The sequence below is a fragment of the Filicampus tigris genome, chromosome 4 (assembly GCF_054856515.1).
Source record: "Filicampus tigris isolate MCC_2025a chromosome 4, RoL_Ftig_1.0, whole genome shotgun sequence".
In the NCBI taxonomy this organism is placed as follows: Eukaryota; Metazoa; Chordata; class Actinopteri; order Syngnathiformes; family Syngnathidae; genus Filicampus; species Filicampus tigris.
Genome location: NC_141220.1, coordinates 9286195 through 9312974, shown reverse-complemented (window position 1 = coordinate 9312974; position 26780 = coordinate 9286195). Strand labels below are relative to the sequence as shown.

The following is a 26780-nucleotide window of genomic DNA, read 5'->3' as shown; positions in this document are numbered from 1 at the left end:
ATTTGTTGTAGTTGCACTTCGTTTTCATGTTCTGTACTGCTTCTGTGTCTTGGCGCTGATTGCACCATCCCTGCCTCTCTTGTTTGATCCTAACTTCCTCTTCTACACACTCTGTGATCAGGGTAACTCTCTTCCACCACAAATTGTAGGGGAGTAATATACTACGAGCAGTTTTTGCTTGCTTTCATGGTTGACTCTTCTCTTTGAGAGTTAGAAATTGAGTGTCTGGGGATCACCGTACATGATTAGTGGAAGTGATTAAAGATGGGAGTGGGAATGTTATCTGTCGTCCTCTGGGGTTTAAGATGAAATAAAATCAAATTTAAGTAGAATTTACTGGTCTGGATCATCATAACCACCTGTCTAATATTGTGTAGGTCAGCCTATTGGTGGCAAAATAGTATGAGATCACTGAGGCATTGACTCCAGATGGGGTACTGTGGTATTTGGCATCAAGACAGTAAATAAATTGATGGGCCTGCCATGGAATAGACTTGTGCTGTGCTGCCCAGCTTGGAGAGATATGTGTGTACAGTACAGGGTGTACCTTTCCTCTCGCCCAAAGTCACCTTAAAGCCTGGTTCACACAACAGGATTTTAAAATTGTCGGCCGACTTCCAAACTCTGAGAGAGCCCACACGTGATGAGAAAAAAAATCAACTGTATTACAGTTTTGAACGTACCGTGTGTTGTGTGCAGCCACACGGCAAGATCACCACGTCACACGAACCACATTCATTCACAGATATTCTCACGTCAGACGGAAAATCTCGCAAAACCCCTTGAGATTAAACGAGACTTCGGAGTGAAAAAACTTGGCGAATGAAAAGGCAGCAGGGGGTCTCAGGTTGTGTCTTGATGGTGGCGCTAGTTTGAGGATTATTTTTAGTGGAAAAAAAGTGACACGAAATGAAAAGACGTTGGGTTCTGTTGCGCCATTACTGTTTTCATTTTGGATTACCACTTCCCACTTCCCACTTCCTGCTTCTTCACTGCCTTGTCACCTTGCTTTCTGATTGGCTGTACGTCACTGTCAACCGGCTCCGTGCTCATTAGTCCTGGGGGCACAGCACACACAAAGTGAAGTCGGGCCAAAAATATCCAACACGTTGTATATCTCCGATTTCAGGTCGGACAATCTTCCGAGCGGCCGAGATCAGGCTGAGCACACCACACAGAGCAGGATTATCTGCTAAAATTATTTTGGAGCCATTACGAGAGTCGGCCCCGATCTACGATTGTTGGGAGGGCAGATTTGAGGCTAAAATCAGGCCGTGTGAACCAGGCCGTGTGAACCAGGCTTTAGGAAGACACGCGGTACAGAAAATGGTTGGATGGATGGATTGATCACTGTATAGGAAAGATTAAAACCAAACCCTTGTATAAATAAGTGTAAGTACTGTATAATCATGTTAACATAAAATATGTTATTTCCTGTGAAAAACACTTATCTCCAATTTTGGAAAGTTTTATTAATTTTCACTTAAATGCGATGTCTGTAACGCGGGAACATGATTCATGTAAAAATAAGAAAATGAAAAAAAATGGAGATAAGTGTTTTTCACATGACAGCGATGATATGCAAAAATGCACAACCTCAGTCTGTTCAACTATCATGCACTCTCTGCCACAACTGGACTCCTGTCCAGTTATTATGGATGGCTGAGGCCACAAGGCAGGACATTTATGTTTTCCAGTAATGACATTCAGTGTTTCCTCCGTGATCCCTCTCAGCAGCCCCCTAAATGTGGTCAATATTCCTCTGTGCTCCCTGATGGGAGGCATCCTGGCACTGGTGTGGATTCGAAAATTCACAGGATGAAAATTCAAGTCTGCAGCTTTTGAATCCCTGAAGTCACTGTGGGGCATAGGCTTCATTGTCTGGGACTCATCATACTCACGATTGCAGAAAAGGACAACTAACTTTGAGATATAAATGAACTGGTTGAGGCATATTGAAGAAAAAAATGTGTATATATTAGCCTTTTCCTAGTAAAAAAAAACAGACATTTATTTTTTTTATTTTTTAAATAAGGTAAAATTATTATTTTTTTAAGTTCGTGTTCCAAGTTATTGCTAATGTTTTCTATTTAGGATATTCAAAGTTGATATGAATCAAGCATCAATTAAGATGCTATTTTGGAAAAGAGTATGAATTCTAATGAAAAGGTCTTTCAAAGAGGTGCTTGATTTCATCTCATCGCAAAAATGGAACATTTTCCATACACTATAAAATCACACAGAAAGGTTAATTATTATGCTTTGTGAATAAAATAATTAGAACAGGTGAGTGTCCAAGAACTGCAATCTTTACAACAACCAACAACCAGCAATTGACCTAAACTTAATTTAACACTCAACCCTGAACCTTCAAATTGAGAGACAAGTCACATTGAACAGAGTTAGTTATCTTCTTTGTCACCGCTACGCCCAAGATCCTTTTGACCCTCTTGATTGCGACCAACACCAGCGAAGCAATTGTCGTAATATCTGCAGACCTGATACCAAACATCAATCTCACCGATGTAGTGATTGGCTCTTTTTCGAGTGCCGCTTCTTTCCTTCTCCTCTTGTTCTTTTAAAAAAGTCAGAGTTTTTTGCTCCCCAGTGGCTGCACTACTTTTTTATTGCTTCAATGAATTTATTTCAAATTATGCACGTATAAAATGAATTACTAAATTAAAAAAACATGTCATCAATTATGAATCATCTATATTGCTTTGATAATTCACATAAACGTACACAGAGCTACAAAATAAACTGTAAAATGTAAAGGACTGTCAAAAAGGTGAAATTCAGTATGTTTTGCTGTATTATTGAACTATATTGTACGACAGGACACACATGCATGTACCGATGATGTTTCAAGTCATCACCTCTGCAGGACTGTTTCACAAACTATCATATTTCATTCGAATGACGAGTTCGTGATGACATATACAGTATGAATGGCCTCATGATTGGCTTTGATGGAAATGATGATGTGCAGTAAAATATGAATCACTGTTGTTGGTATCTGCGATAAAAGCTTTACTTTTGATTAGTTTTACAGTACATAGTACTTGTTTGGTTTGCAACATCGAACAACGCCGTGATAGGGAGTCTGCTATAGTTGTGGCTCTATTTTGTCTACATGGCGCTTGTCGGCTTTTGCGTTTGAACTCTTTAAATATTGAGCTCCTACCCAATAAAACTTAAATATATATGCTAATGATCTCCTTGAGTGTTTTCACACTTCTTGTTTGGAAAATAAATGAGGAAACATATTCCACAAAGAAACCACACCCAGATTTTTTAATCATAAACCTCTTTATTTTAGCATTGAATATAACATAACTTGTCCAATGGCCTACAATCTAGCAGTAAACTGAAGGTAAGACTGCACTTGCCAGTCAAAAGTTGGCAACATGTGCCTTATTTCTCTCCTAAGCACATAGGGAGATAGGACCAGGAGGAAGATGAGTGACTGCAAATGCATTTGGCTCCATCACTGAGGTAATTAGAGATTTAAAGCTGGGTGACATTTACTCAATGTTCACTCGAGCAACCTTTCCCAACAAAAAAGGAGAATCTTTGCCTTATGCGTTGTTGATATCGCCACATGGAGGAGAGAAGACAAGGGGAAATGTAAAAGAGAAGAAAAACGGAAGAACAGGTTTATTAAAAGGGTTGGGTGGAGGAGGAAGGCACTGAGTGAAAGCATAGAGATAGAATTTCATCTTCATAGACGGGAAAGATTTCTGCAAGCAAACAAAAGGATGAAAAGATGACCTGCAGCGTTTCTCCGATTGACAGTTGGACAGGCTGCCATCTTCCTGCAGCCCCTCCCCCTTTGCGCGCTATCCTACTGTGAATCTCCAGTGTCAACTCTTAAAGCAATGATTGGGCTGCCAGAGGGCGAACACAGTGCTGTGTCAGCAAACATTAATGGAAAACTACCTGTCCAAGCAGGTGGGGGGAGGTATGAAAACCAAAGGATGAAAAAGAAAGGGTAGATGAAGAACAAAGGAGGAATGAATCATTAAAAAAATGTAATGACGGTTAAGGTGCTCATTATTTGCGCTGGCACCGTGACTCTTGTGTGTATGCGTGCGTGTTTGTGCCATGCCTTGCAGTCTGCCGCTCTTTGTCCCCTGCCTCTGAATGAATTCAACACAAGTCACGGTGAAAGCAGATTATGAGATTAAATTGTGTGCCTCTGGGAAAAACAAAAGCTAGTACAGTGGTTGAATGTATGTAGCAAATGGAAGGATGCCCTAACTGATCCATTCGGTGTCATTTCTATGTATAGCTGCACTGTGTAAATGCAATAGGTCATGCAACTGAGTGAAGTATTACAAGGCAAAATAGAAAGAGAAAGGTTAACCTGACTTTGCACAGGATGAGTGAGAGCAGAGAATTGTATCGCTGAATCATTAGCATGGGCTTTGGTTGAGGAATAACCTGCAGAGAATCACAATGACTGCTTTTATCTCTCACAGTTGCAATCCTTTTCAAAATTGCCTTGCAAATACACCGCTTAATCCCAAAGGATTAACTTGTATTTGCATGCATGTGTAGCTCCCTGAGGAAGAATTTGTTAACAAATGTAAATATGAAATCAGGATTTTAATCATTGGAGGAGAGCCCAATATCATCCGTTCAGCTAACCTCCCCCCTTTCCCTTCATTCATATTCGTCTTTCTTCGCTCTCGAGTCCCCACTGTATGTTTTGAAATAAGATCTCACTGCCTCAAAAAAGAATTGAGTCCCTTCCACAACACTCAACACATGGCAACAGGTGTGTGGCAGTAAGTGTGAAGGGGGAGGGTAAAGGGGCAATTACAAGGAGGCAGACGAATGGAATGAGATGGAGAGAGAAAAGGAAATACGAGGAAAACAAAAAGAGACAAATGGGGGAAAGGGGAGAGGAGGAATGGGATCACTGGGAAGAATAAAAGGTGCGAGGGGGAGGGGAGAGAAATGGAGAAGCGTTAGGAGGGTCTCAGACACTTTGCACAGCAGATGCCACATTCTGTCTGGCACAATGATATGTGGGCCGCCTCTATTTATACCCTCTCTGTGTCACGGCAGGGCAAGCGCGCAGGTCCACAATTGGGCTCTTCTTCAGCTCTTCACAATGACTGCCTATACCGACATGACATATTTAAGAAGAATCAAGAAAAAAATTCTCTAGCAAGGCTTCACCAGCAACCATGACTAGATAAGCAAACTATATCACTTGACACGTTTTTGCCAGTCCGGCCGCGACCCTCCTCCCTTGACCTCGGTACCCTTCGGGCCGCGACCCCCCGCCCTTATTCATAAAAATGATCACCCCCCCGCCCCGTTAAAAAAAAAAAAAGGGTCCGTGATTGATGCCGCCACGGGAGAGATGCGAACGACAGAGGCTTTTTAAGGATCATTAGCTGGCTAATTTACTATTCAAACCCGCTGTGGACGCGCTTCAAACACGCTTCAAAATGCGCCTCTAGTACCTTACTACTTACCCAACTGCGTGTGATTACTTCCATTGCAAGCCCCGGGGTTGGTTTGTTGTATTGTATAATTATTTGGGTCCATCAGACGGCCAGAAGTCGCAGTCAACAAGTTACTTATTTTTCACACTTCCCCTCCTTCCCGGCCTTCAAAATAAAAGCATACCAGCAAACCACTATACACAGCAGGTTTGCTGCGGCGTATTTCCAGAAGTAGGAAAGACGCCAGAAGAAGTGCATGAACTCCACCTTGATGTGCCGGCGTCATACTTGAGTGCTGAGCGCAGTTTAATCTACACCCGCACACATGTTGTTTTGAAAAAGTTGAGTTCCAAGTCGGGGGGCGTCACTTCAAAAAGAATGCGACAACATTGGATATCGTGCATGCTACAACCATAAAGGGACCGAGATGATTAGCCTACGGATTCAATTTTATTGCCATACTAGCTTGCGTTGCAACAGTAACGAGCTGCGCAGTGAATCCTCTCCGTGTGGGAAACTGTATGTCATCGCAACATGTGACATAATGGACCGATCAGAGCAGCAACAATTCCTGATGTGTGCGTGACATGTGTCGCAGACCTGTCGCCAACAAGCACAATGCGTCGGTCATGTGAATCAATGCGGCAGTTGTCGCTCGCGCCGACGTGGGAGTAGAAAGAAGCCTTTCACTGAGTAGGCCGAGATAAAATTTGGCCGCCTCGCGACCACGTCAAACGCATGAGGGCCTATTAGTGGGCCGGACTAATATCCACTTCCGGCCATGCTTAGTCCGGCCATTTTTTAAGATTTATTACCCCGCACCCCTCCACCCCAAAAATGGGCATCTGGCCGGGCCAGAGGCTCCGACCGGTCCGGCCCCGGGACGGACTGCCCAGCTCTGACTATAAGTAATATACAGCTATAATAGTACATACGTTGATTATAAAAGTCAATGTTGCAGGTGACTTTTCTTTTTTTGCTTTCATGACTGACTGGCTAAGTTGGCAGGCTAAACCTCGGTGAGAGCAGTGAAAAATGATCAAACGGTGCCTTTTGGATCGCCCTAGTTCCTGGAAATAACATCCAGAATTGGAACAGGATCATCCCTTTAATGATGACAACCAATAGGAAAGTCAAGGAAAACTGAAGTCTTATCATGTTTATTTTGGTATTCATCACACATCTAACTTGCAAAAAGAAATGCCTGACAGAGATGAAAACAACCAAGGTGTTCATGTCCATAATGTGTGTGCTATCTACTTTGCTCTTGTGTTATCTGGCATTGTGAAGCACAATTCCATGAAATATGTAGTATTTGTCACACCAATAACACACAAATCAGAGGTAGACCTCGGGAAAAAAAAGACAAACCCTCTGTACAGCTATCACTGTCACAGACCGCAAGAGCCGCTGCAGTATAACACGAGCAAGTTGAGCGCAGGCAGAGGCTTCTGCTCAGCACACATGCAAATGCGAATCTACTCACAAATATAGCTAGATACACATTTCCACATGACCTTGGATTTTACAATCAAAGTCAGCAGCTATCTCGAGAAGGCGGTGGCATTTTAAAGTGGGGGAAATATTCTATCCAGGTGCAATAAAAGAAAATTGAAGGCAATCCACAAAGGGTCACCTTTGAAATCATGAGAAATGAAAAGCTAAACCTTGTCTGTGATAATTATGTGTGTTAGAGGAAGATAGAAACATCTTAAATGGGGCACCGTGTAAGCTGCCTGCTGCTCTTGTCATGGTGGATAAAAAATGAAACCTATAGTGAATGTGTTTAAAGTAGTGATTCATTGAACACTGCAGCTGTCGAAAGCTCCGAGCGTGTGAGAATTGTGAATATTTCTATGAGGAAGCATTTTGGGGAGAACGGCAGCAGCACTTCCTGTTCTTTGAAGTGGCCCTTTGCTCCTTCTCACCCATGCTGCACTCCCCCTTGCACTGTCCATCAGCAGGCCATAAATCTACACCCTCATCTGCTGGTGTGCCTCTGAAGTTCAGGAATGTCCTGATGGTATTTGGGGCCCTGTGAATTATGGGAACACCTGGAATGCATAAAGGGGTGCAGCACTAGTGGAAAGGGAGGTGTTGCTGGGCATCCTTAAACCTATGAAAAGCAACATGCCGACCATCCAGCTAGCCAGATGGATTAGTCAGAGGTTAACTATCCTAGAACTCCTAATTAAAATGGGAAACACAGATTACAAGACTGGTCTTGTGATACATGCACGCATGCCAAGCAGCAACATCATATGGAAAAAGCGGTGCAGTGAATTTAAGGCTGCCGTTAGGGAGGGAGTTGTTTTCAAAAGCTGGGGGTTATAAAAACACAGCATGGCTGGGGTCAGTGTCCGACCTGACTCTTGGTTTTGCACAACATGATCAGCACGACCAATGTGACCCAAGCACTCACGATGTAGTTGTGACAACATTGTGCTCGTTTGTCTCTTGCTGAGGGACACATTCATGGCCTTGGTTTTACTTTCAGTATATGGTGCACATGTTGAGCATTATAGTGACATTTGATGGTGTTGATGTGTCTCTTGAGTCTGCTGAGTGGCCAATTGGTGAAAAATACAGCACCTCAAAATTGATAAAGTTCTCACGGTTAACTCAAATATAATAAATAGTTGTTTTATTTAACGCAATGTTCAACTGAGTTCAGGAACACTTTCAATTAAAGTACTGTATGCTGAGCAAATTTTAACTCTGAACATTGATGTTGCCACACCCCACACATGCTAAGGCTAAAAAGGTGTTCTGCAATTCAATGCCTTGCTCAAGGGCACATCAACAGTGTTCAGGAAGCAGAATAACGTTTCTCCACCAATCAATGGCAATTTTCATTTTGCTCGTCCACAGCCATTGGTAGTCATTATTGCATTGCTAAAACAAATCTAATGGTGGCCCAATATTTGTCAGTATTGTATGTGACGCCAAATCACAACAGAATTTATCCCGGTGCTCTCAAATGGAGCCAGTATACCCTTATGCATTAACACCCAACAGCACATTGGAAAGCAAAGCAAGGGAAATGACCCTCTTGTGCTGAACCATGACTTGAGGAGGCCATCAGAAATGTTGTCATCTTTCTTGATTCCATATTCCTTGGTTTATTTCGACAAGGCTTTGTACTTTAAGACACTTAAAGTGGAAGTCAACCCAAACATATTTATTTCCAGAATATGTACTATGCAGGCCCACTAGTTGAAACAAGGCATTAAATATTGTTATTGTGGAATAGGGCTTAATCCACCTGTTTTTAGCCATCTCTGGGGTCGGCCATTTTGTCATTTTGTGAAATTGACATCACAGTTACTCAGGGCTGAGGTAACGACCAATCACAGCTCACCTGTTTTCTGAAGCTGAGCCGTGATTGGCCGTTATCTCAGCCCTGAGCATTTGTGATGTAATTTTCAGTCGACAGAAGTGACAAAATGGCCTCCCCCTGAGATGGTTAAAAACCGGGTGGATTTTGCTTCTTAACTCATATTCCACAAACGCAACATTAATCAGAATGCCTTGTTTCAACTAGTGGGCCTGCAGTGAACATATTCTTGAAAAAGATATTTTTGGGGATAACTTCCCTTTTTAAAAAAAAAGTCCTTTCCCTTGTTTATTTTGGATGGATAGAGTGTGCTGTACTTATTATGTCGATATTCTTGAAGTTATTTGGCCTTGTTGTTGTTCTGTCTTCTTATCCTTCAACTTTTTTCCTCTTCTTCCTTACCTTCTTCTTTGCCTAGTTTTCCCCCTTCATTCTTCCCAGCAGTTTTTCCTTATGATTTTGAATCTTAACTTAAAGTAAGAAAAGAAACAGAGCTGAACCGATTCACACTGACTGAATTCTACACCAAATTCATTGAAGCATGCCTTGCCTTTCTGGATCATAGGCATGTCAAAAAACGGGCATTCAGCCTAGCCGTTTCTAGAAATTTGGAACCATGTCCAAATTGAACAATTAAAATTCAAGAAGTAATGTATCTTTACCAGCATCATTTGTTTAATTAATTGGTGTAAATATGTTGTATCCAAAGCATTTATATACCAAAAGGAATTCAATACTAACAGCATTTCTTGATGAAATTGTCTGGAATGAAGCCATGCAGATGACAAGCTCTATATTCTTAAATGAAAAGAGAAGTGCCCATCAGAGTTATTTGTCAACAAGCTATACTTTTTCGGCACTGCCCTCCAAAACGCACACACACGCAAATGCACGCACATACACACACACACCTACACTCACGCGTGCACAGAGTCAGTAAATGTCGTTTTTCATTTCCCACTGGATGGCTATGAATTTTTCCATTTAGAGTGACATATATTTCATACCCCAGGTGTTCAATAAAACTCTGTCTTACCCCTTTTTAAAGATAAATTATATTATATTGGGCTGTTTCAAATTCAAAAAAAGAAATGGAACAAAGGATAGCAGAAACAATGATTGCCTATGTAGAAGAAACTGTTGCATTATATAGGCACTTTTGGAACAAAAATGATTTTGTAGATGTCTTTGGAGCTTGCCCAAAGGTTTAGTCCCTACCTTCAGCAAATTAATGTTTGCACAATGTTCAATAAGTATTTACACAAGACTAACAGATGTGACCAAATATAATTTGTTTTAAAGTGGAAAATTAAAGCAAGACGGGACAGTTTTACCTTGTTGAATGCACACTTGTTGAATGGATCCAGATTTAGGTTAGGAAATGCGTCACCATACTTACTCTGCTTTTCTTTTGTTTAAGGCACTGCTAGGTTGTGGTAAAACACTAGACTTGCCCTGCAGGTGTGTCATAATAGCTGGGTCTGCCTGGGAGAGAGGCTGGATGACTTCCTTTTTGAGAAAACTCAGTAAAGCGTGTGACAACAAGTATGTGCTTCACTTGACAAGTGGGGGAAGTCATAAGACTACAGTAGTGTGTATGGAAAAAGACTTCACAAAGGACCAAGTGTGTCTCAAAGCATATGACCACCGCTATGACCTCTACAATAGAATTAACCAGTGCTCTGTCGATTTGCTAATGCTGTGAGACAGGAAGAATCACTCTTGGTGAGGCTCAGTGAACATCTTAGCTGGTACTATCAGATTTTTTTTTTTTTTTAACGAAATTCCTAGGCTTAGTATACAATGTGGGTGTGCCTGATTCCAAATTAGGGCCTACACATATTCAGTAATGGGCAACACAGTAAACAATCATAAAAAGAAAAAAAATATGGAACAATACAGTATATTGTGGTGGACTTTAGGACCATGCCTCTCACCCAGCAGGCATACAGTTCGGAGGTGTTTATATGAATGTTTTTGGCGCAATATTGGATTGTGTTCCTTTCTATTGTTGGCAGTCGAGAAATAAAGACGTGTTTACCAGTCAGTCGTGTGCGTTCCTTTATACTGCCACAATATACTGTTTAGCTGGCCTGGACTGATGCTTCAATCTCACAGCTAATCAGAATCTCACTAAATGTAATTGGCTCTTCCAAGCACTCCCAAAAAAAGTAGTGGAAATTGGCTTTGTACTCAAAACACCCACACACACAGCCCCCTCTCCACAAATTAGCTCAAGACTTTTTAACATACATTGGTGCCATGAGATACAAGCTTATTTTGTTTCATGACCTCAATGTAACTCAAAAATGTTGTCTCTGAAATACTAACCCCATTGTATGAATGGAAATGTCTAAAATCTGTTCCAGACTCAATTGAAGCCATATGCAAATCTTGCTAGCAGGCACAGCCTGAAAATTGCAAACTCCACCTTTAAAGCATTCTGATGCTGCCACATAGATGATATTAGTTAGCCCATTTTTTACATTTTGCATTATTTGTCAGCAGTAAGCTAAGTAGACGTTTGTAAGAAAAAGTTAATGTGTTTCGATGTTGTTGTGTTTTGGATTACGTGCGGCCGTCATCTACCGAGAAATTATCGTCAAAGGAGTTTAGGGGGGTATGTGGTTGGATGACGTTGCGGCTGCCATTGCGCTGAAAAATTCTTCTCAACATGCCCGTCATGCGCCTGAATGTAGTCACCGACAGGGTGCGGCCGTCACACGCGCCATGGTGGCCAGGACCGGCCCAGAAATTCCCGATGGCCTGGGTGATGGTTGAAAAAGTTCCACATTTAATTTTGTTGGGTCAGAGAAATGGTGAAAGTTATTATCTTCCAAATCGCCATAGAGTGCATAAAAGAATAGGATGCAGCTTCTGTGGTGTTAATTATTGGTCTGTGGGCTTGCTTTGAAGTCTTGACTTTGGTATTTTGCTGTCACCACTTTGTTTTATGTGGTGCCAAAAGTGGTGAGGAGTGAAAGTTGGAACTGCCTGAGGTACCAAGGACACGATGTAAAGCTGAAAAAAAAAGTTGTTGTTCAAAGTTTTAGGATGGTGACAAAGACAACACCCAGTGTTTTATTTTCTCTGACTCAAAATGGGACCATCATTTTCAAGGGAACATTTTAACCTTGATACTTACTGAGGTAATGAATCACTTCAGAACGAGTAGGATTTCCTCGCCAACTTTTTGACCTTTACGAACAAAGTGTCTCTGTTGTTTTCCCCTCCAGACTTGTAGGCTACAGCCACTCTGGTTTATGGTCTGTTTTTTGCACTCAAGCCAATGCTGAATGCCATCAACTCACATCAGCTTCATTATGCTATATTTGTATTATCATGCCACAATTATGACAGATTGCCCCCAGTCTTTCTGCATTCTGCACTCGGTGGTCTCATCTCACCATCAGCTCGGCATGTCAAATCTTATTCAAATTACAATGAAACTATGGAGTCAGCCATCAGACCCCTATTGTTTGCCTGCGGGGAGCTGTTGCATTATCCCACTGATATTGAGGGAGAGAAGCTAGCACCTGGATCCAACCCAAAATAGCTACCTTCAATGCCTGTCCTCATCCCTGCATGCTAGAGTGCCCTTCGATTCACTCGCTATATTCTTTGTCAACTCTCTACTTTACTGATTGACTCTTGTGACATCTTCCCACAGCTTCAGTCATTCCTGTGTGGAAGTACAACATCGCGGAGCATGGAAAACTTATGATGGTATCACAAACACACAATTTACATAGAAATGACCAAATTACAGAGTTCCTGCGCTGTCAATGGGTGCTGTGATTCAAGAGCACCACCTTGGCTAGGTTTTACTCTGAAGCCAGCAGAGCAAGAGAAGCAGCAAGGGATCAAGTCAGCCCGGAGGAATGTGCTTTTTCAGCAGGGTCGAAGAATTTTGTCATCACACGTCCTCTTGCCCTTCTATGTATTGATTCTCCCTGCACTTCAGGCATGTCTGGCACAAAGCCTGTATGACTTTGTCACAGCAAACTGAGCAAATCACAAAACCTGAAATCGCTGTCAAACATGCTTTTTAAGGCCAATTTGCTCTAATTCTAATTTAGTGCCTATATCAGATACCTTGTGGGGACTGTCCATTTTTAGCATTAATCCACTAGCTGGTTTGTGCACCTCTAATGTACCATACTTAGACCATAGTTAGAGTGTGGTACAAGTACCACTGGTCGTACGTGGGTTCCTCTGCTGGTATTTGAAATAATCGCTGAATTAAATATAAATAAAATAAAATAAAATAAAAAACATCTAAAAATATGAGATTGAATGAAAAGATCTTAACAACAGATGACAAGACGATGAAGGGAAAATTAAAGTGAAGTTACAGTACATTATTCCTAACGTTTAGGTACAATTAATTTGCATTTAATCTTCAAAAACTTGGTTTTCAAACATTTATTTAGGTTCACTTTTTATTTAACATTTAATGTGCAACAATTTAAATGGAATATTTCAAACAGTTTTTAGTTTAACTATGTTTAAGTGAAGTGTTAATGTTCAAACTGTGCTTTATAATACACTTTTTTGAAATACAACCTCTGGCTAATTTTGAATGAACACACTTTAGGTCATTATGGTGGTACTTGAAAAAATATATTTTTTGAGGTTGTACTTTATGTAAAAAGTGTGAAAACTGCTTTACATGAGTAACCAATCCAAAATCAGTTATAATTATATATTTTTTAAATAACTCGTTTTAAAAACAGAGGCCAGAAAAACTGTTAGTTCAAATATAATTAAATTTATTTTAAAAAGGGGATTGTTAAGAGAAAATGCTTGCAGTATCTCACTGTTTCTAAAAGTGAAGACAATTGACAATTCACAATTGTGGTATTTTAGCAAGAAGCATGAAGTAATTGCACACACCGGTAATTTGCAGAATTGGGCCCTCGTCCCTTGGGTTTGACACCTATGCTCTACACTGTAGAGTGTAGAGTCTACAGTATTCATATTTGCTGAGAAATTACTGCATCATGCTGGTTCAGAAATGGGCAGGTGCGGGTCACAAAATCTAAAGTGAAATGTGTTTGAAAAACTAGAGTGAAGAAGAAAACTCAAGAGTCATTTCCATAAGCACACTAATTCTCATTTACATAGAGATGAACCTAATGCAAATGAGCATACTCTAGAAAGTGGCTGCCCTGCTGCAGCAAGGCAGCATAACATGCAAATATGGACACCAAAGCATGTCAATCAAATGTCATGAAGAGCAAAACTGGCTTCTACAATCAGTATTTTTTTTACAAATAAAGTCATTACACACTTTGTGAATAAAACAAACAAATACTCAGCAACAACAACAAAAAACAACAAAAAGCAATAGCATTTTTTTTTGGGCAACGTACTGCTTTTTTGTTATTGACAATGTTTCACTGGGTTGTGTGTGCTGTGCATTTTGTGGGAATTTACGTTTTGTGTGGTGTTCTATCCAAATTGTCGTTTCATCCACCAATTGAAACTGCAAGAAAATAATTTCTAATTGCGTCTGTAAGCCGATCTAAATTTTGCCGTATTGTAATGTAACAGTGTGCCTAATTTACATAATGCTGCACTCACAAGTTTCAGGCAGTTTGCTGGGTAAAGTTCCGCCATTTTCAAGGACTAAACAGAAGCCCTATCACGTCAAAGCCAAAAGGCCAGCAGACCTACAGTGTTAGCACTAATTAGCTCAAACTAACAGCATTATTAGCATTAGCTTCTCCTATCCGACACAAACGTGACTGTTCAGCGAAGTTGTTGATGTGGTGCCAGGGTGCATTTGGGTTTGGTGATGTGCTCAGAGCATTTGCCACATGCACAGATCCGCACACTGATCGAGTGTAACTTGGTGATTAAGTGTTAACCTACACGAGTTGAAAATAAATCATCTTTTTGGGGGCTCACTTATCTCTACCGACTCCAGGCTGGTTTATAACAAATACTCATCGGGTCATGGCAACGTAAGATGTACTCTCTGCATTGGCACCACAGCAGCCCTGATTGACTCCAACAGCACCCAATTTCAAAAAGAGTGCTACAAGTGGATGTCAAGTATGTTGTAGTTATTTATCCTTTGTTTATTTACATTCAAGAATGTCAGAGACCTTCGATGAGAACACCTGGAAACTGTTTTTAAAGGTAATAATACGTGTCTGCTATATAGCAGAACTCACCATTTTCTTGAAGTCAGCCATTGAAAGGGTTTTTGCATACTCAGTGTTTGTGCTCTCATGCTTGTGGAAATAAATCCAGTTTATTCGGTATAAAATTAGTCACATAAGGGCATTTACTGTTCATAAAATTTGATTTTCTCTATGTGACGGAAATTTAATGTTCACTATACATCCAATTAAATGAAAATTGCAAATTTCTGCAGGAAATTTTGGAGACAGACGTTGAAGGGAGAAGCATAACAAATAGGATGGAATTATATGATGAAATTAATCTGGATTTATTTTTGTGCAAAGACTACCATGAAGTAAATCCTATTAAGAGGGAAAAAGAGAGAATCTCAAATGAGGTTATAACAGGTCTTTTTGTGATTACAGGACATGGATTTTTGCTGATTTGTTCATACTGCAAGATACATTATATAGAGTAGAAATATCAAAATAATTGCCCCTGCCGTTTCTCAAATTTACACCAAAACAAAGTTTTGATTCCTATTCAACTGTGATATAACAACTTGATGCAAGGGTAAAAAAAAAACTCAAGAATGACCAGTAGAGAGTAATCCTTTCCTTAATCTGCAAGCATGGCATCACTGAAAGATTGGACAACAGCTGTTTTTGTACTTACCCTTACATACAGCACTCTTTCATCTTTTTCATTTTGCTCCGTGGCCTCCAGAAAATACAAAACTGTAGAACTACACTAGCATTAGATGAATACATCTGACTGTGTCCTTCTCCAAGCTCAGTCTTAAACTTGCAAAATGTAATGAAATATCGACCAGAAACTTCTCAAACAAGACCCTTTAAGACTTGAAGTTGAAGTCAACCCCAACATGTTCTTGTCAAGAATATGTTCTATTCAGGCTCACCAGTCAAAACATGGCATTCTGATTAATATTGTGTTTGTGGAATATGAATTAAGCATCAAAATCCACCCATTTTTTGGAGGAATGTGCTCTTGCACTGCCTGACCTTGAGGAACAAACCCAAAGGCCATGACCTTATGTTAGTACCCCTGGTTTGAACACAGTCAGGCTTTGTGCCAGCTCTCCCAGCACACCAGCCTCTGGATGTCCAGCCCACAATTTGAAAGCCCCTCTAGTCGTTGCCCCAGCCCCCCACGATTGACCCTTTATGGACGGTATCCACTCAGCTGTGACTAAGTGACTCTCCCCCTATGTGCTGTGTTTTATAATGAAATCATTCAGCCATGCTCAGGAAGTCCCCTGCACTATGTAGCCTTGAAAGAATGCCAGTTATGTCTATTCACTCACACATGGCGAACCCGCTGAGGGGGAGACACCCTGAGTTAGTCACTTATTTAATGGCAAAACACAGACACCTTCTTTAAACTTTTCTTTTTGCTTATTTTTTTTATGCCTAAAACAGTCTTAGGTTGGTTATTATTTAATCTGCGTTTTCAAAATTATCATCCAAATCAATCGTCACATTCTAGTAGGAGTTATAAAACAGTAAGAGAAAAATGATCAGAGTTCAAACCTTCAACATTAAAGACAGCCTGTGTACACAGCTGGTTCCTGTTTCATTTTCCTGTTGGAGAAATCGCTGCGTGCGTGTGCGTGTCCATGGAGATGATCCTCCCTCTGCTACTCTGGAATGTTTGCAATGTGCACAAATAAGAGGAAGATCAGTTGAAGTACCTGCAGATCTGTGCTGGGGCCTGCTGCGGGCCTCAGGCTGCATGACCGCCTGAGCCGGTGGCTCTTTGTACACACATGCGCACGTACACAAAAGCACCACATGTGAAGAGAACCACAGCACACTGGCATTTCTCAGGGTGTAATTAAGCACTACATCCTGCTTTAGTGCCATGAGCTATAGGAAAAGTTTAATTCAGTGCAGTGTCACAGGATTTTCTTGCCTGTGGAAGAGAATAAATTGGGTGTAGACTTGAAAAATTTTGCATCGTTAACCAAAACAAACCAAGCAGAAAGTCTGAGCCATGCATAAAAAGTTAGGGCTTTTTTTTTTTTTTTAGAAAACACATTTTTAAAAAAATCATTACATTTTTTAGCTCATTAGTTGTTTTTACAGCGATGTGAACAATAGATGCAAAGCTCAAAGGACAAGACATGAGGCAAATCATGAAAGGCAGGAAAAGCAGGAGGGTTGTGAGTCTGGTTTACACATGCAGACCACAGTTCAACATTGCGTTTAATCCCTGGTGTCTACAAACTGTCGTAAATCTCTTTGCAGGGTTCTGCATGAACAAGCATGCTTAGATGGTGCCCAGCTGTACGCAGTCCACGTAACACCCCCCCCCCCCCCTCCAATGAAACTCAAGTCGACATTTTAACTGTAGGACCAGCGCCCAACCCATTAGCATGACCTCCTTTCCCCAGTTAGTGCACATATTGATCTACAAAGCAGCTGAAGCAGGTGGTTGCACTGGGTGAAAATGTTATACCTGCTTAACCCTGTACACTGCATCGCTGCCATTGTGACCCACCAGGCAAAACCACAAATTACTTGCATGTGCCCCAAGCATAGAAAAGACAGATAAGTAGTCACTGTTCGAATAACATACGCAAAGCTTCTCATCCCACGAGCTGTACAAATAGTGATGCGCCCTTGAGTTGGCTGAACATACGCAAATAGTAAAAGAAACCAGCTGCAGAATAGCTGGAGGCTGAAAATATGACTTTCCAAACATATATCGTTGGTTTCGCTCTGAAGATCAGAGAAGTCCAATCTGTTATGGAACTAATAAAGAAGGAGCCTTTTTAAAACGGTCAAATACAAGAACTGTTGCGGTGTTGTAGTGAAAGCCGAAAAAGTAATACTGACCTTCAGGCACTCATGTGCTTTCAAATTTTCAAAGTTCAGATTTAACCTTTGCAACTGGTAAACAAAATCCTCATCTGAGAGAAATGGCATTAATTAGCCTCTCAGCATCATATTCTCCCACAATGGGAGATGTTTTTTGCTGTTTAACTGAATAGATGAATCTATTTAAAGGGGAAATCAATCCAAACATATATTTTTGAAGAATATGTTCCCAGCAGGCCCACTAATTGAAATACGGCATTCTGATTAATATTGCGTTTGTGGAATAAGAGTTCATCCACCCGTTTTAGCCGTTCTCTGGGGGTGGCCGTTTTGTCACTTCTGTTGACTAAAAAAACGATATCACAAATGCTCAGGGCTCAGGTAACGACCAATCACGCCTCAGATTCAGAAAACAGGTCAGTCATGATTGGTCGTTACCTGAGCCCTGAGTAGTTGATGTCATTTTCAGTCGACAGAAGTGACAAAATGGCCGCGACCAGAGATGGCTAAAAACGGGTGGATTAACTCTTATTCCACAAACACAATATTTATCAAATGCCTTGTTTTAAACTAGTGGGCTTGCATGGAACATATTCTTGACAAAAATATGTTTGGGTTGACTTCCCCTTTATTGAAGCCCTTGATTCATGTGGATGGCAGAGATGAGAACTAATTTCAATTAAGTTAGGAAACAGCAAATCCCTTTGAAAACGTATCAAATGATGTCACTTGTCTCTTCCTTCATAATTCCTGGTAAGATTATAAAGGATTAGCATTTTCCCGTTGTAGCGTGCCTTTGGCTGACATGATGGCTCAGAGGGAACATTCATGCCAGTACCACGCATTTATACAACACAATGAAAGCACTGTAATGATCAGCAGAGTGGCTGCAAGCTGCTAAATGTTTGACGCACTATAATAACAGTTAAGCAGCACACAGTGTTTTAACATAAATTAGTGTGTATTTAAAACGGGGAAAGGGACAAGATATTTTGGAATGTTACAATGCACATTAAATTAGTGGACCTCTGACCTGTCAAAACAAGTTGGTGAGCAATATTTACAACATGTACAATTGAAATGCTACACTTTTAAGGCTGAATAAAAAAAAAAATACAAGTGTCATGCTGCCTCTACGGCAACTGACTGTGCAAAAAGATTTTCTATAAAAGCAACGATATGTTAACAGAAATAAAGTATTAAATACTGACCTGTAAACAGTAAGGCTTGGGAGTTTACTTATCTAGATTAAGGACCATGTGGCAATAATCCAAACACACATAGAGCGTGAGGGGCTACATTTTACCCTAAACAGTCAATATTGTAATCTGTAATTGTAATCTAATCAAGTGAGTGTACAAAGTGGAATTCATAGTGTGAGATAAATCAGCAGGGATTAAGATGGCACAAATAGTTACGATAGAGTATGCGTCACATTTTATCCATACGAGGTAGTTCAGTTGGATATTTGAGACAAAGATGTCTGTTTTGCATCTTTGGGCCACAAAGTCCATGGTGGATGTTCATAGCTTGCCGTACTTCTCTTTGCAGTCTCGAATGTGTTTGTATACTCTGTCTATCCTGTCCTGGAGGACAGCGGCGTGTTCGTCTGAAAGGAAGCCCATCTTGGCTGACAAAGGCTCGCTTTCTCTGTAGAGCTCCAGCAGCCGTGTCCTGGCGTCTCTGCGTTTGTGGAGCTCGGCCACGCTCTGCGCGGTCCTCTTCCTGAACACGCACACGGAGCTCAGCACCGTCTGGTGATAATGCTCCCACATGTTCAACACCCTGAAGCCGTGCACTAAACCCGCTTCGTTGTCGATAAAAACGAGGTCCCCGCGCGGCGTTTTCAGTAGATTGTTGGTGTCCCTTTCCATGACACGTGCGTCCCACTGCAGGCTGAACAGATTGCTCACCAGCCGGTCAAAGTTGGCCGTCATGTAGTCGAATATGATCAGGTCGCTCCACTGCATGAGATCCAAGAGCTCCGCTGTGGTCTTGTTCAGGAGGTCGGGGTGCAACCCGCTGCTCTCCTGGCGTAGCGGAGCAGGTGTGACTACCCCGCTCAGGTTAGAGACCCACTCGGTGAGAGAAACCACGGCGTGGTCGCTCCACTGTAGTCCACCTAGGCGCGTCCTCACCGGCCCCCATTGTTCACTGTAGCTGTTCAGATGGGACAGTACCAGAGGGGGCACGTTGGTGATGCCAAGCAAACAAGCAAGGTAATAGGTCAAAGTTTCTCCTTGCACCTGATCCGGGTTGATCCCGTAGCGCACACACGCTTTGGAGCCATCCGCGAAAGTGGCGACCTGATTGGATGTCCTGCCGCATCCCGGCTCCAGCTTCACGACCCGCGCAGCCCTCGCTCTGTCTTGCCAAGCGCGGGCATATTCCTCCGTGAAGCCCACCGGGAGTAAATCCTCTAGCCATGCGCTCCAAAATATGCCATCCTCCACGGGGGGGTCTAACTTGACCCTCGCATCCTGTGGAGTCTTATTCCCATTCACGTGGTCATGGCGACCTCCCGCTGGGCTCTCACTTATGTTGTGAGCCTTTAGTTGCGTTCTGTGTGCCGCCGGGACGGCGAGCAGAGTACGGAAAGTTTTAACGGAAAGCTCCACTGGGAGTTTGGGGTAGAACGACCCAGCGCCCGCCACCGTGAAGCCCCGTTTATGTCGCTCCAAGCGGTCCTCGAGTGAGCTCCACACGTAGAAAACCCCCGCGAATGCACTCAGGAAGAGCAGCGCGAACAAGTTGGATGTCAGAACCCTCATGGCGAAGACCACACAAAAAGGAAAAAGAAAAAAAGATCCACTTCTATTCAAGCCGCGGCTGAGCAGGGGCGACCGAAAGCCTGCGCGCGCCCCGAGCTCAGTGGGCGCCAAGCGGACTGCTTGAGAACGAGATTCCGAAGCGGTGTGCCGCTCATCTCAGATGCTTATCAAAAGCCTCCTCTATGCGGAGACATTTTGGGTCTGTCCTCTACTGAACCCTCGTCATCGTTACTCTCTGGTGATGGAGTGGCTCTCTGCCCGTGGACACCTCACTGCTTCTCATCTTCCTCTCGCTCGCTCTTCTCCACCACCCTCTCCCTCTCTCTCTCTCTCCAACAAACCGGTGCTGGGCAGGGTGAGTTTGATTTGTGGCGGTGTTGGCTAGTTGAGAAGCTAGGCGGTGAGACACGTGACTCCAGTCCCGGGAATGGTGGGAGGGTCGTGCGGAGGAGGGGACAGGGAGGAGTGGGGCAAGTGCACTATGCGCTGTGTGTGTGGTTACTTTTTAATCCTCACAATTTAAAGCAGCAGTTTTCAGAAATAGACTCATATTTTCACCCAGCTAATCCACTCCAGGTAGTTTTCAAAATATTTAAAAAAACGAGGTAAATTTAAAAACCTGATTCACATTTGCGCAGAAAAAACAGCATAATGATGCAGTTTCAGAGGGTGGCAAAAAATAGTCTTTACTTATAATACAGATACGTGTGTAAAAAGGACTAGTAAAAGAAATACTGATTCAACTGTAAACGTTCAGAAAAACGTACAGGCACTGAAATTAATTACCAAAGTCAAAATGTCAAAAAAATGTTACTGTCAGTAAAACAGGGTGTCCCAAATGTCACAGGGTGTCCCAAATGTCACGACTCTCCACTTTATTTTTAGGTATCAAGTTGGACAGATGTGAGGCCATTTAACAGCTTGGCGCTGGCAGTTTAAGCCTATCATTCCCTTGCCCATTGAAGTGACACTGAATCAACGTTACAAAATTGCAGTCTGGCACCAAATACAGTACTAGCTAGGGCCGTACCGACTTCAGGTTGTTTAACATTACTGTATAATCTTGTGCTTGAAACCTTTCAATACACTCAAGTCAGCATGGGTAAAGCTTTATCGTTCTTTGAAGCGTCTACTGAATCAAGCTTTTGTTGACGCTGAGATCCACTGCAGCCCTCCGGATAAATTGTCCCTGGCTTTGCAGGGATACCATCTGTAGGATCGTTGAGTGTTTTCATCAGTGCCCACAGTAGCTATGAGCTGTAAATAGCTGATGACCTCACATCTTAATGATACCTGAAACAAAATGGAAAAAAGGAATGTATATTGACTTTTGGGACACTCCATATACAGTACCTGATAATTGGTACAATGAAAAATAAATCCTCTGCACCCAAAATAGTTTCCCTCTTTTATTAACTTTCATCAATAAAAGCTTGCGTATGTTGGCTCAGGCTTTTATGCCATCAAAAATGTGTTCCAAATAACGTACCTCTACTAAAGATGTAAATTGACTCAGAAAAAAAAGAGCTAAAGCAGCTCATGATAACAACTGAAACCCCCTCACCCAAAATACACCTTGCCTGTATTTCTTTCAGATTAGAACCAGGAGCTCGTGGTTTGTAGGAGGTGACAACTCATGGTGCAAGATCATCAATAAATTCTCTTCGCCAAAGCAGTCCCCAAGTGCCCTCTTTGCAGATCTTTGATCTCCCTGACCATGCGCCCATGCAGGTCTGTTTGCAGTTCCTTATAAACACACTTTGTCTGATCAGTTTCTTGTATCGCCACGTCAAGGTGTGCAACTCTCACGTTGATTTTAAATGGAATGATAAACCGCTTTAAAGGTCTGGGTGCAAACATTGAAAACATTTCTGTAGCCCTCTAGACCCCCCTTTACAATGGATAACTGTAATTAAAATGTGATTAGGTCATTGGTAGACAGCAGTTTAATCACTAAATACAATTCAGAATGTGTCGTCTGCAGTTTGAATCTCTGAGAAGGGTTCGGCTGCTATCCTGTCAGGATACAAGAATTCCCACTGGGCGTTCCTGTAAGCGTTTTGTCGACCAATGAGAAGGATCCAGTTCCCAACACGACACAGGGTGAGGGACGCGCAGTGGGTCCTCGCGACTTCAATATCAACAGTTACTAAAAATGTGGTGAATCGACAAAGCATCATGTCAGTAAGTAAATAATTGTTTATTTTTCGACAACACTCACTGTAAAGCATTGTATTCACATAATATGTCTGTCTTGTCATCTTAAATGTATTAGAATACAATGTAAATAAGCCAAAAGAAAGCCGCGTATTGGACTGTTTCTGGTAGTGACGCTAACATTTTAGCTAGTATTACAATATGCATGAAATGGCAAACAGGCTGCGCAGTTTCCAAAGTAGACAAAGTATAACTGGCTGTCATATACACATTTTATACTGTACATACGGCTAACTTAGCAATAATATGCTACCTATTCTCGGCTCGCCTATCTCTAGTTAATGTGTTTGATGCCTTTTAAGAAGCATGAGATAGCGTCAACGTTTGGGTTTGGAGGGTGAGGGAAAGTGAGTACATATTGGTTAATGTTCTCCTTTTGTCCATTCTGCAGCTTCATCTGTCAATTTATTTTATTTTTTACTTTCATGGGTGCAGAAAGCACTGCCACTACCACTGCTGTGCATGAAGGAAAGCACAGCTGGTTTGGTTTCACTCAGCACAATCTAAATTCAAGAAATAAGTACTTGCCCTTTTAAATAGTATGGCATAACACTGTATACTTTGCATATGGTTTGTGTGTGAGTGGATTATTGATGTTTCTTTGTTGACTGCTGCCTGTAAAAGAAATTGTTCCTTGGGGATATTAAAGTTCACCTTGACATTGACCTTTGCTCGAGAAAGTCGGCCAAAGTTTGCAGTCGGAATCGCTAATGAACGCTCTGGATTAGAGCCGAAATGGGCAAGACGAGATCGGTCTAACAAAAAAAGAGTTTTTAATTTTTTTTTTTTCCCCATACAAAAATTGTTAGATGGCGTACAGAATTTGAAATGATCAAAAAACGTATAAAATACGGGCAAAACGTACAAGTTGATGGGTAATCCCTCATCAAAGAAGCGTCAATGTTCAGTGAACAAAAAGTTCCAGCGAGGCTGACTCCACAACCGAGTGTGGCCGCATTGGAACGTACCTCTTCGGCTGTTTACGTTCCAAATTGGACGGTGTGTTGTTGGTCAAGAAAATGGGGCCATATTTCATCCAAATAAATGTGCACGTCTACTCATTTCCACTTCAGTCTCTGTAAATATCCTGACTGGTGTTAAATGCCTCGCTTGTCCTAACCCTGATCAGCAAAGAAGCAGTGTTTTTTTTTTTTTCAAGCAAAGAAGCAGTGTGCTCTGGTCCCAACCTATGTAGCTTTGCTCACTTCCACATTTCCTCATTCTCATATAAATCAGCCACAGAGAGGTTAATCCTTTTGATATGTTGAAGTGGACATTAGTAGAGATGTCACATACATTTTAGAGCCAATTGATCGCCGTTTTTGGACGTTATGAGCAATGAAAGTACAATGATTTCCAATGAAGAGTTTGGAATCGGTTACTCCCGTGTCTCCGGCCGAACAGGGATAGAACGCTGGGGGGGTGGCCATTCTCCTCATTAACAAGGGGCATTATTCATGGAGTCACTTATTTGCTAATTTCTCCCAAATTTATTGATAAAATAATGACAACTCTTTTCATTTTCCTGATCAAAAAATATATAAAATGAACTTTTTAGTGAAAACATGGCCATCCCCACCCTCCCTTTAATATAAGTGGCGGAACACTAATTTCAAGCACTATATTAGGTAAAATAAAGTTGAAACTATAATGTACGATGCATGTTTTTGGAATGGGGGTGGGGGGGTGGAGCAGAGTACCCAGAGAAAATCCACGCAGGTACAGGGAGAACATGCAAACTGCACACAGGAAGGCCCGGGCAGGATTTGAACCCACAACCTCTGCACTGTGAGGTAGACGTGCTAACCACTTACCATGCCATCCTGGAGCACATCACAACAAAAAGTGTTAAGTGTATTGATAGTGAAGTGTGTTATTGTTACAAGTTACAACCAATTACTAGGAGGTTCTTGAAACAAGTTTTTACAGCTAAATGTTGTCTGAAAACAAAAGCTATTGCATCAAAGTGAGACTCTGACACTAATTTAGTTTATTTGCATGTAAATGTAAGAATTTTAGGCTCTAAAAAAACAAGTAAGAAATAAAAGACAAATAATCTTAAAGCAATATTTATAATCTTACAAATTCTGCTTTTGCATAGCATATTATTCTCAAAACCAGATCAAAAAGACTTCAGCTTGATATTAGATTCTAAGTCTAGGTTAGGTAGCTGATTTTTGCAGTGAGGCCCCATTCACCCTCACCCAGTAGATGGCCCAGCACACCCTTTTACACCTCAAGCCATAATGGACCACCTGACCCCTATTGAGGCCACACTACAAACCAGAGCTGGGCATACTGCCTATGTGACGAACCGGTCCACCTATCTGCCCATGATGGACGCCCATTTTGCAGGTGATAAATGATAGACTGGAAACTCAAAAAATAGTCGGACTAAGCATAGACGGAAGCCCATTCTTTCCCCCATCTATGTAATAGTCTATTTTCGACATTACAGCTGATCGTCACCTATCCTTGGCGTCAAATAGCCTTGTGTAGAGCTGCCATAAAGTGTCCAGTAACTCGATTGTAACTGCACAACGTCCTATTCATTATTTAAATCAAACATTAAAAAAAAAAGACATTCTCTTGCTCAGGAATGCAATGTTATCCAATTCACACTTAGTTGACTGTAAACCACGTTCCAAATTAAATGTTTGGAGGACATGGGTGTGCATTATTAAGCCTGGGTCCAAATGACAACATGCCTCCTGTGCATACACACTAAACGTTTTTTAAAGTTGCTTTACTGAAACGCTTTGGGCATCATATGGTGAAGCTAAAATGCTATATAAGTTCACTCTATTACTAACTCTCAACACGTGAACTGTATCTAAAAAACATAGGCGTTTTGGAAACTTAATACTGGAGAACAGGTGAATTTACTTTTTTCCTTTTTTTTTTTTTTTTTTTTTTTTTTTTAAGAATATGTTCCCAGCAGGCCCACTAGTTGAAACATGGCATTCTGATTAATATTGTGTTTGTGGATTATGAGTCAGGCAGCAAAATCCACCTCTTTTTAGCCATCTCAGGGGCGGCCATTTTGTCATTTCTGTCGACTGAAAATGACATCACAACTGGTCAGGGCTCGGGTAACGACCAATCACAGCTCAGCTTCAGAAAACAGGTCAGCCGTGATTGGTCGTTACTGAGCCCTGAGAAGTTGTTATGTCATTTTTAGTCGACATAAGTGACAAAATGGTCTCCCCCTGAGATGGCTAATGAGGGGTGGATTTCGCTGCTTAACTCATATTCCACAAACGCAATATCGATCGGAATGTCATGTTTCAATTAGTGGGCCTGCTGGGAACAAAAATATGTTTGGGTTGATTTCCCCTTTAAAACCAGAGAAGGGTAAAGTACTGACATGACATTCTGTACTTGGGTAAAAATAAGAGTACAATTACTTGTATAAAAACTCCTGAGTAAAAGTAAAAGTACTCATTCAATTAATTACCCAAGTAACAGTAAAATTGCACAGGCTTTGAAATATACTTCGTGAGTAAAAGTAAAAAGTACTTTTACCGCATGTTTAGTTTTCATGTCACTGTCAGGTGACCGTGGAGGGGGACCCAAATGCAGGAGGCAAAATCAGAGTGCAATATCAAGTATTTAATTATAGAAAAACAAAAAGGCTAGCAACAAAAATGTTGAAGTCCAAAACACAACAAGGACCAAAACAAACCAAACAAACACTAGGACTAGGACTAGAACTAGGACTTGACTTTGACAAGTGACAAGACGAATGAATTTGACCAACAAGGACTGAAAGAAAGCATGGAACTAAATACAGACACATTGACGATACAACGAGGAATACCTGGACAAGACACAGAGGGTAGGAGGAAGCTGGTTGGCTAACACAAGGGACCGGGATGACAAGTACAGGTGGACTCAATAACTTAACGAGAGACAGACAAAGGAACATAAGGAAACACATGAAACTAAAGTAAAAAACCAAACCCAAAAGGCAGACCATGACAGTCACATAATTTGAAGACTATTAAATTTGAAGTCATCACTT

The 26780-nt window shown here is 41.5% G+C and overlaps 1 protein-coding gene across 1 annotated transcript; it reads right to left on the bottom strand.

Moving 5' to 3' along the window:
* Positions 1 to 18710: 18710 nt before the first annotated feature.
* fjx1 (four-jointed box kinase 1) lies at positions 18711 to 20883 on the bottom strand. Its single transcript, XM_086028620.1, has one exon. The coding sequence runs from the start codon at positions 20537 to 20539 to the stop codon at positions 19292 to 19294; it is 1248 nt and encodes a 415-aa protein (XP_085884746.1). The 5' UTR covers positions 20540 to 20883; the 3' UTR covers positions 18711 to 19291.
* Between the last annotated feature and the right edge of the window lie 5897 nt (positions 20884 to 26780).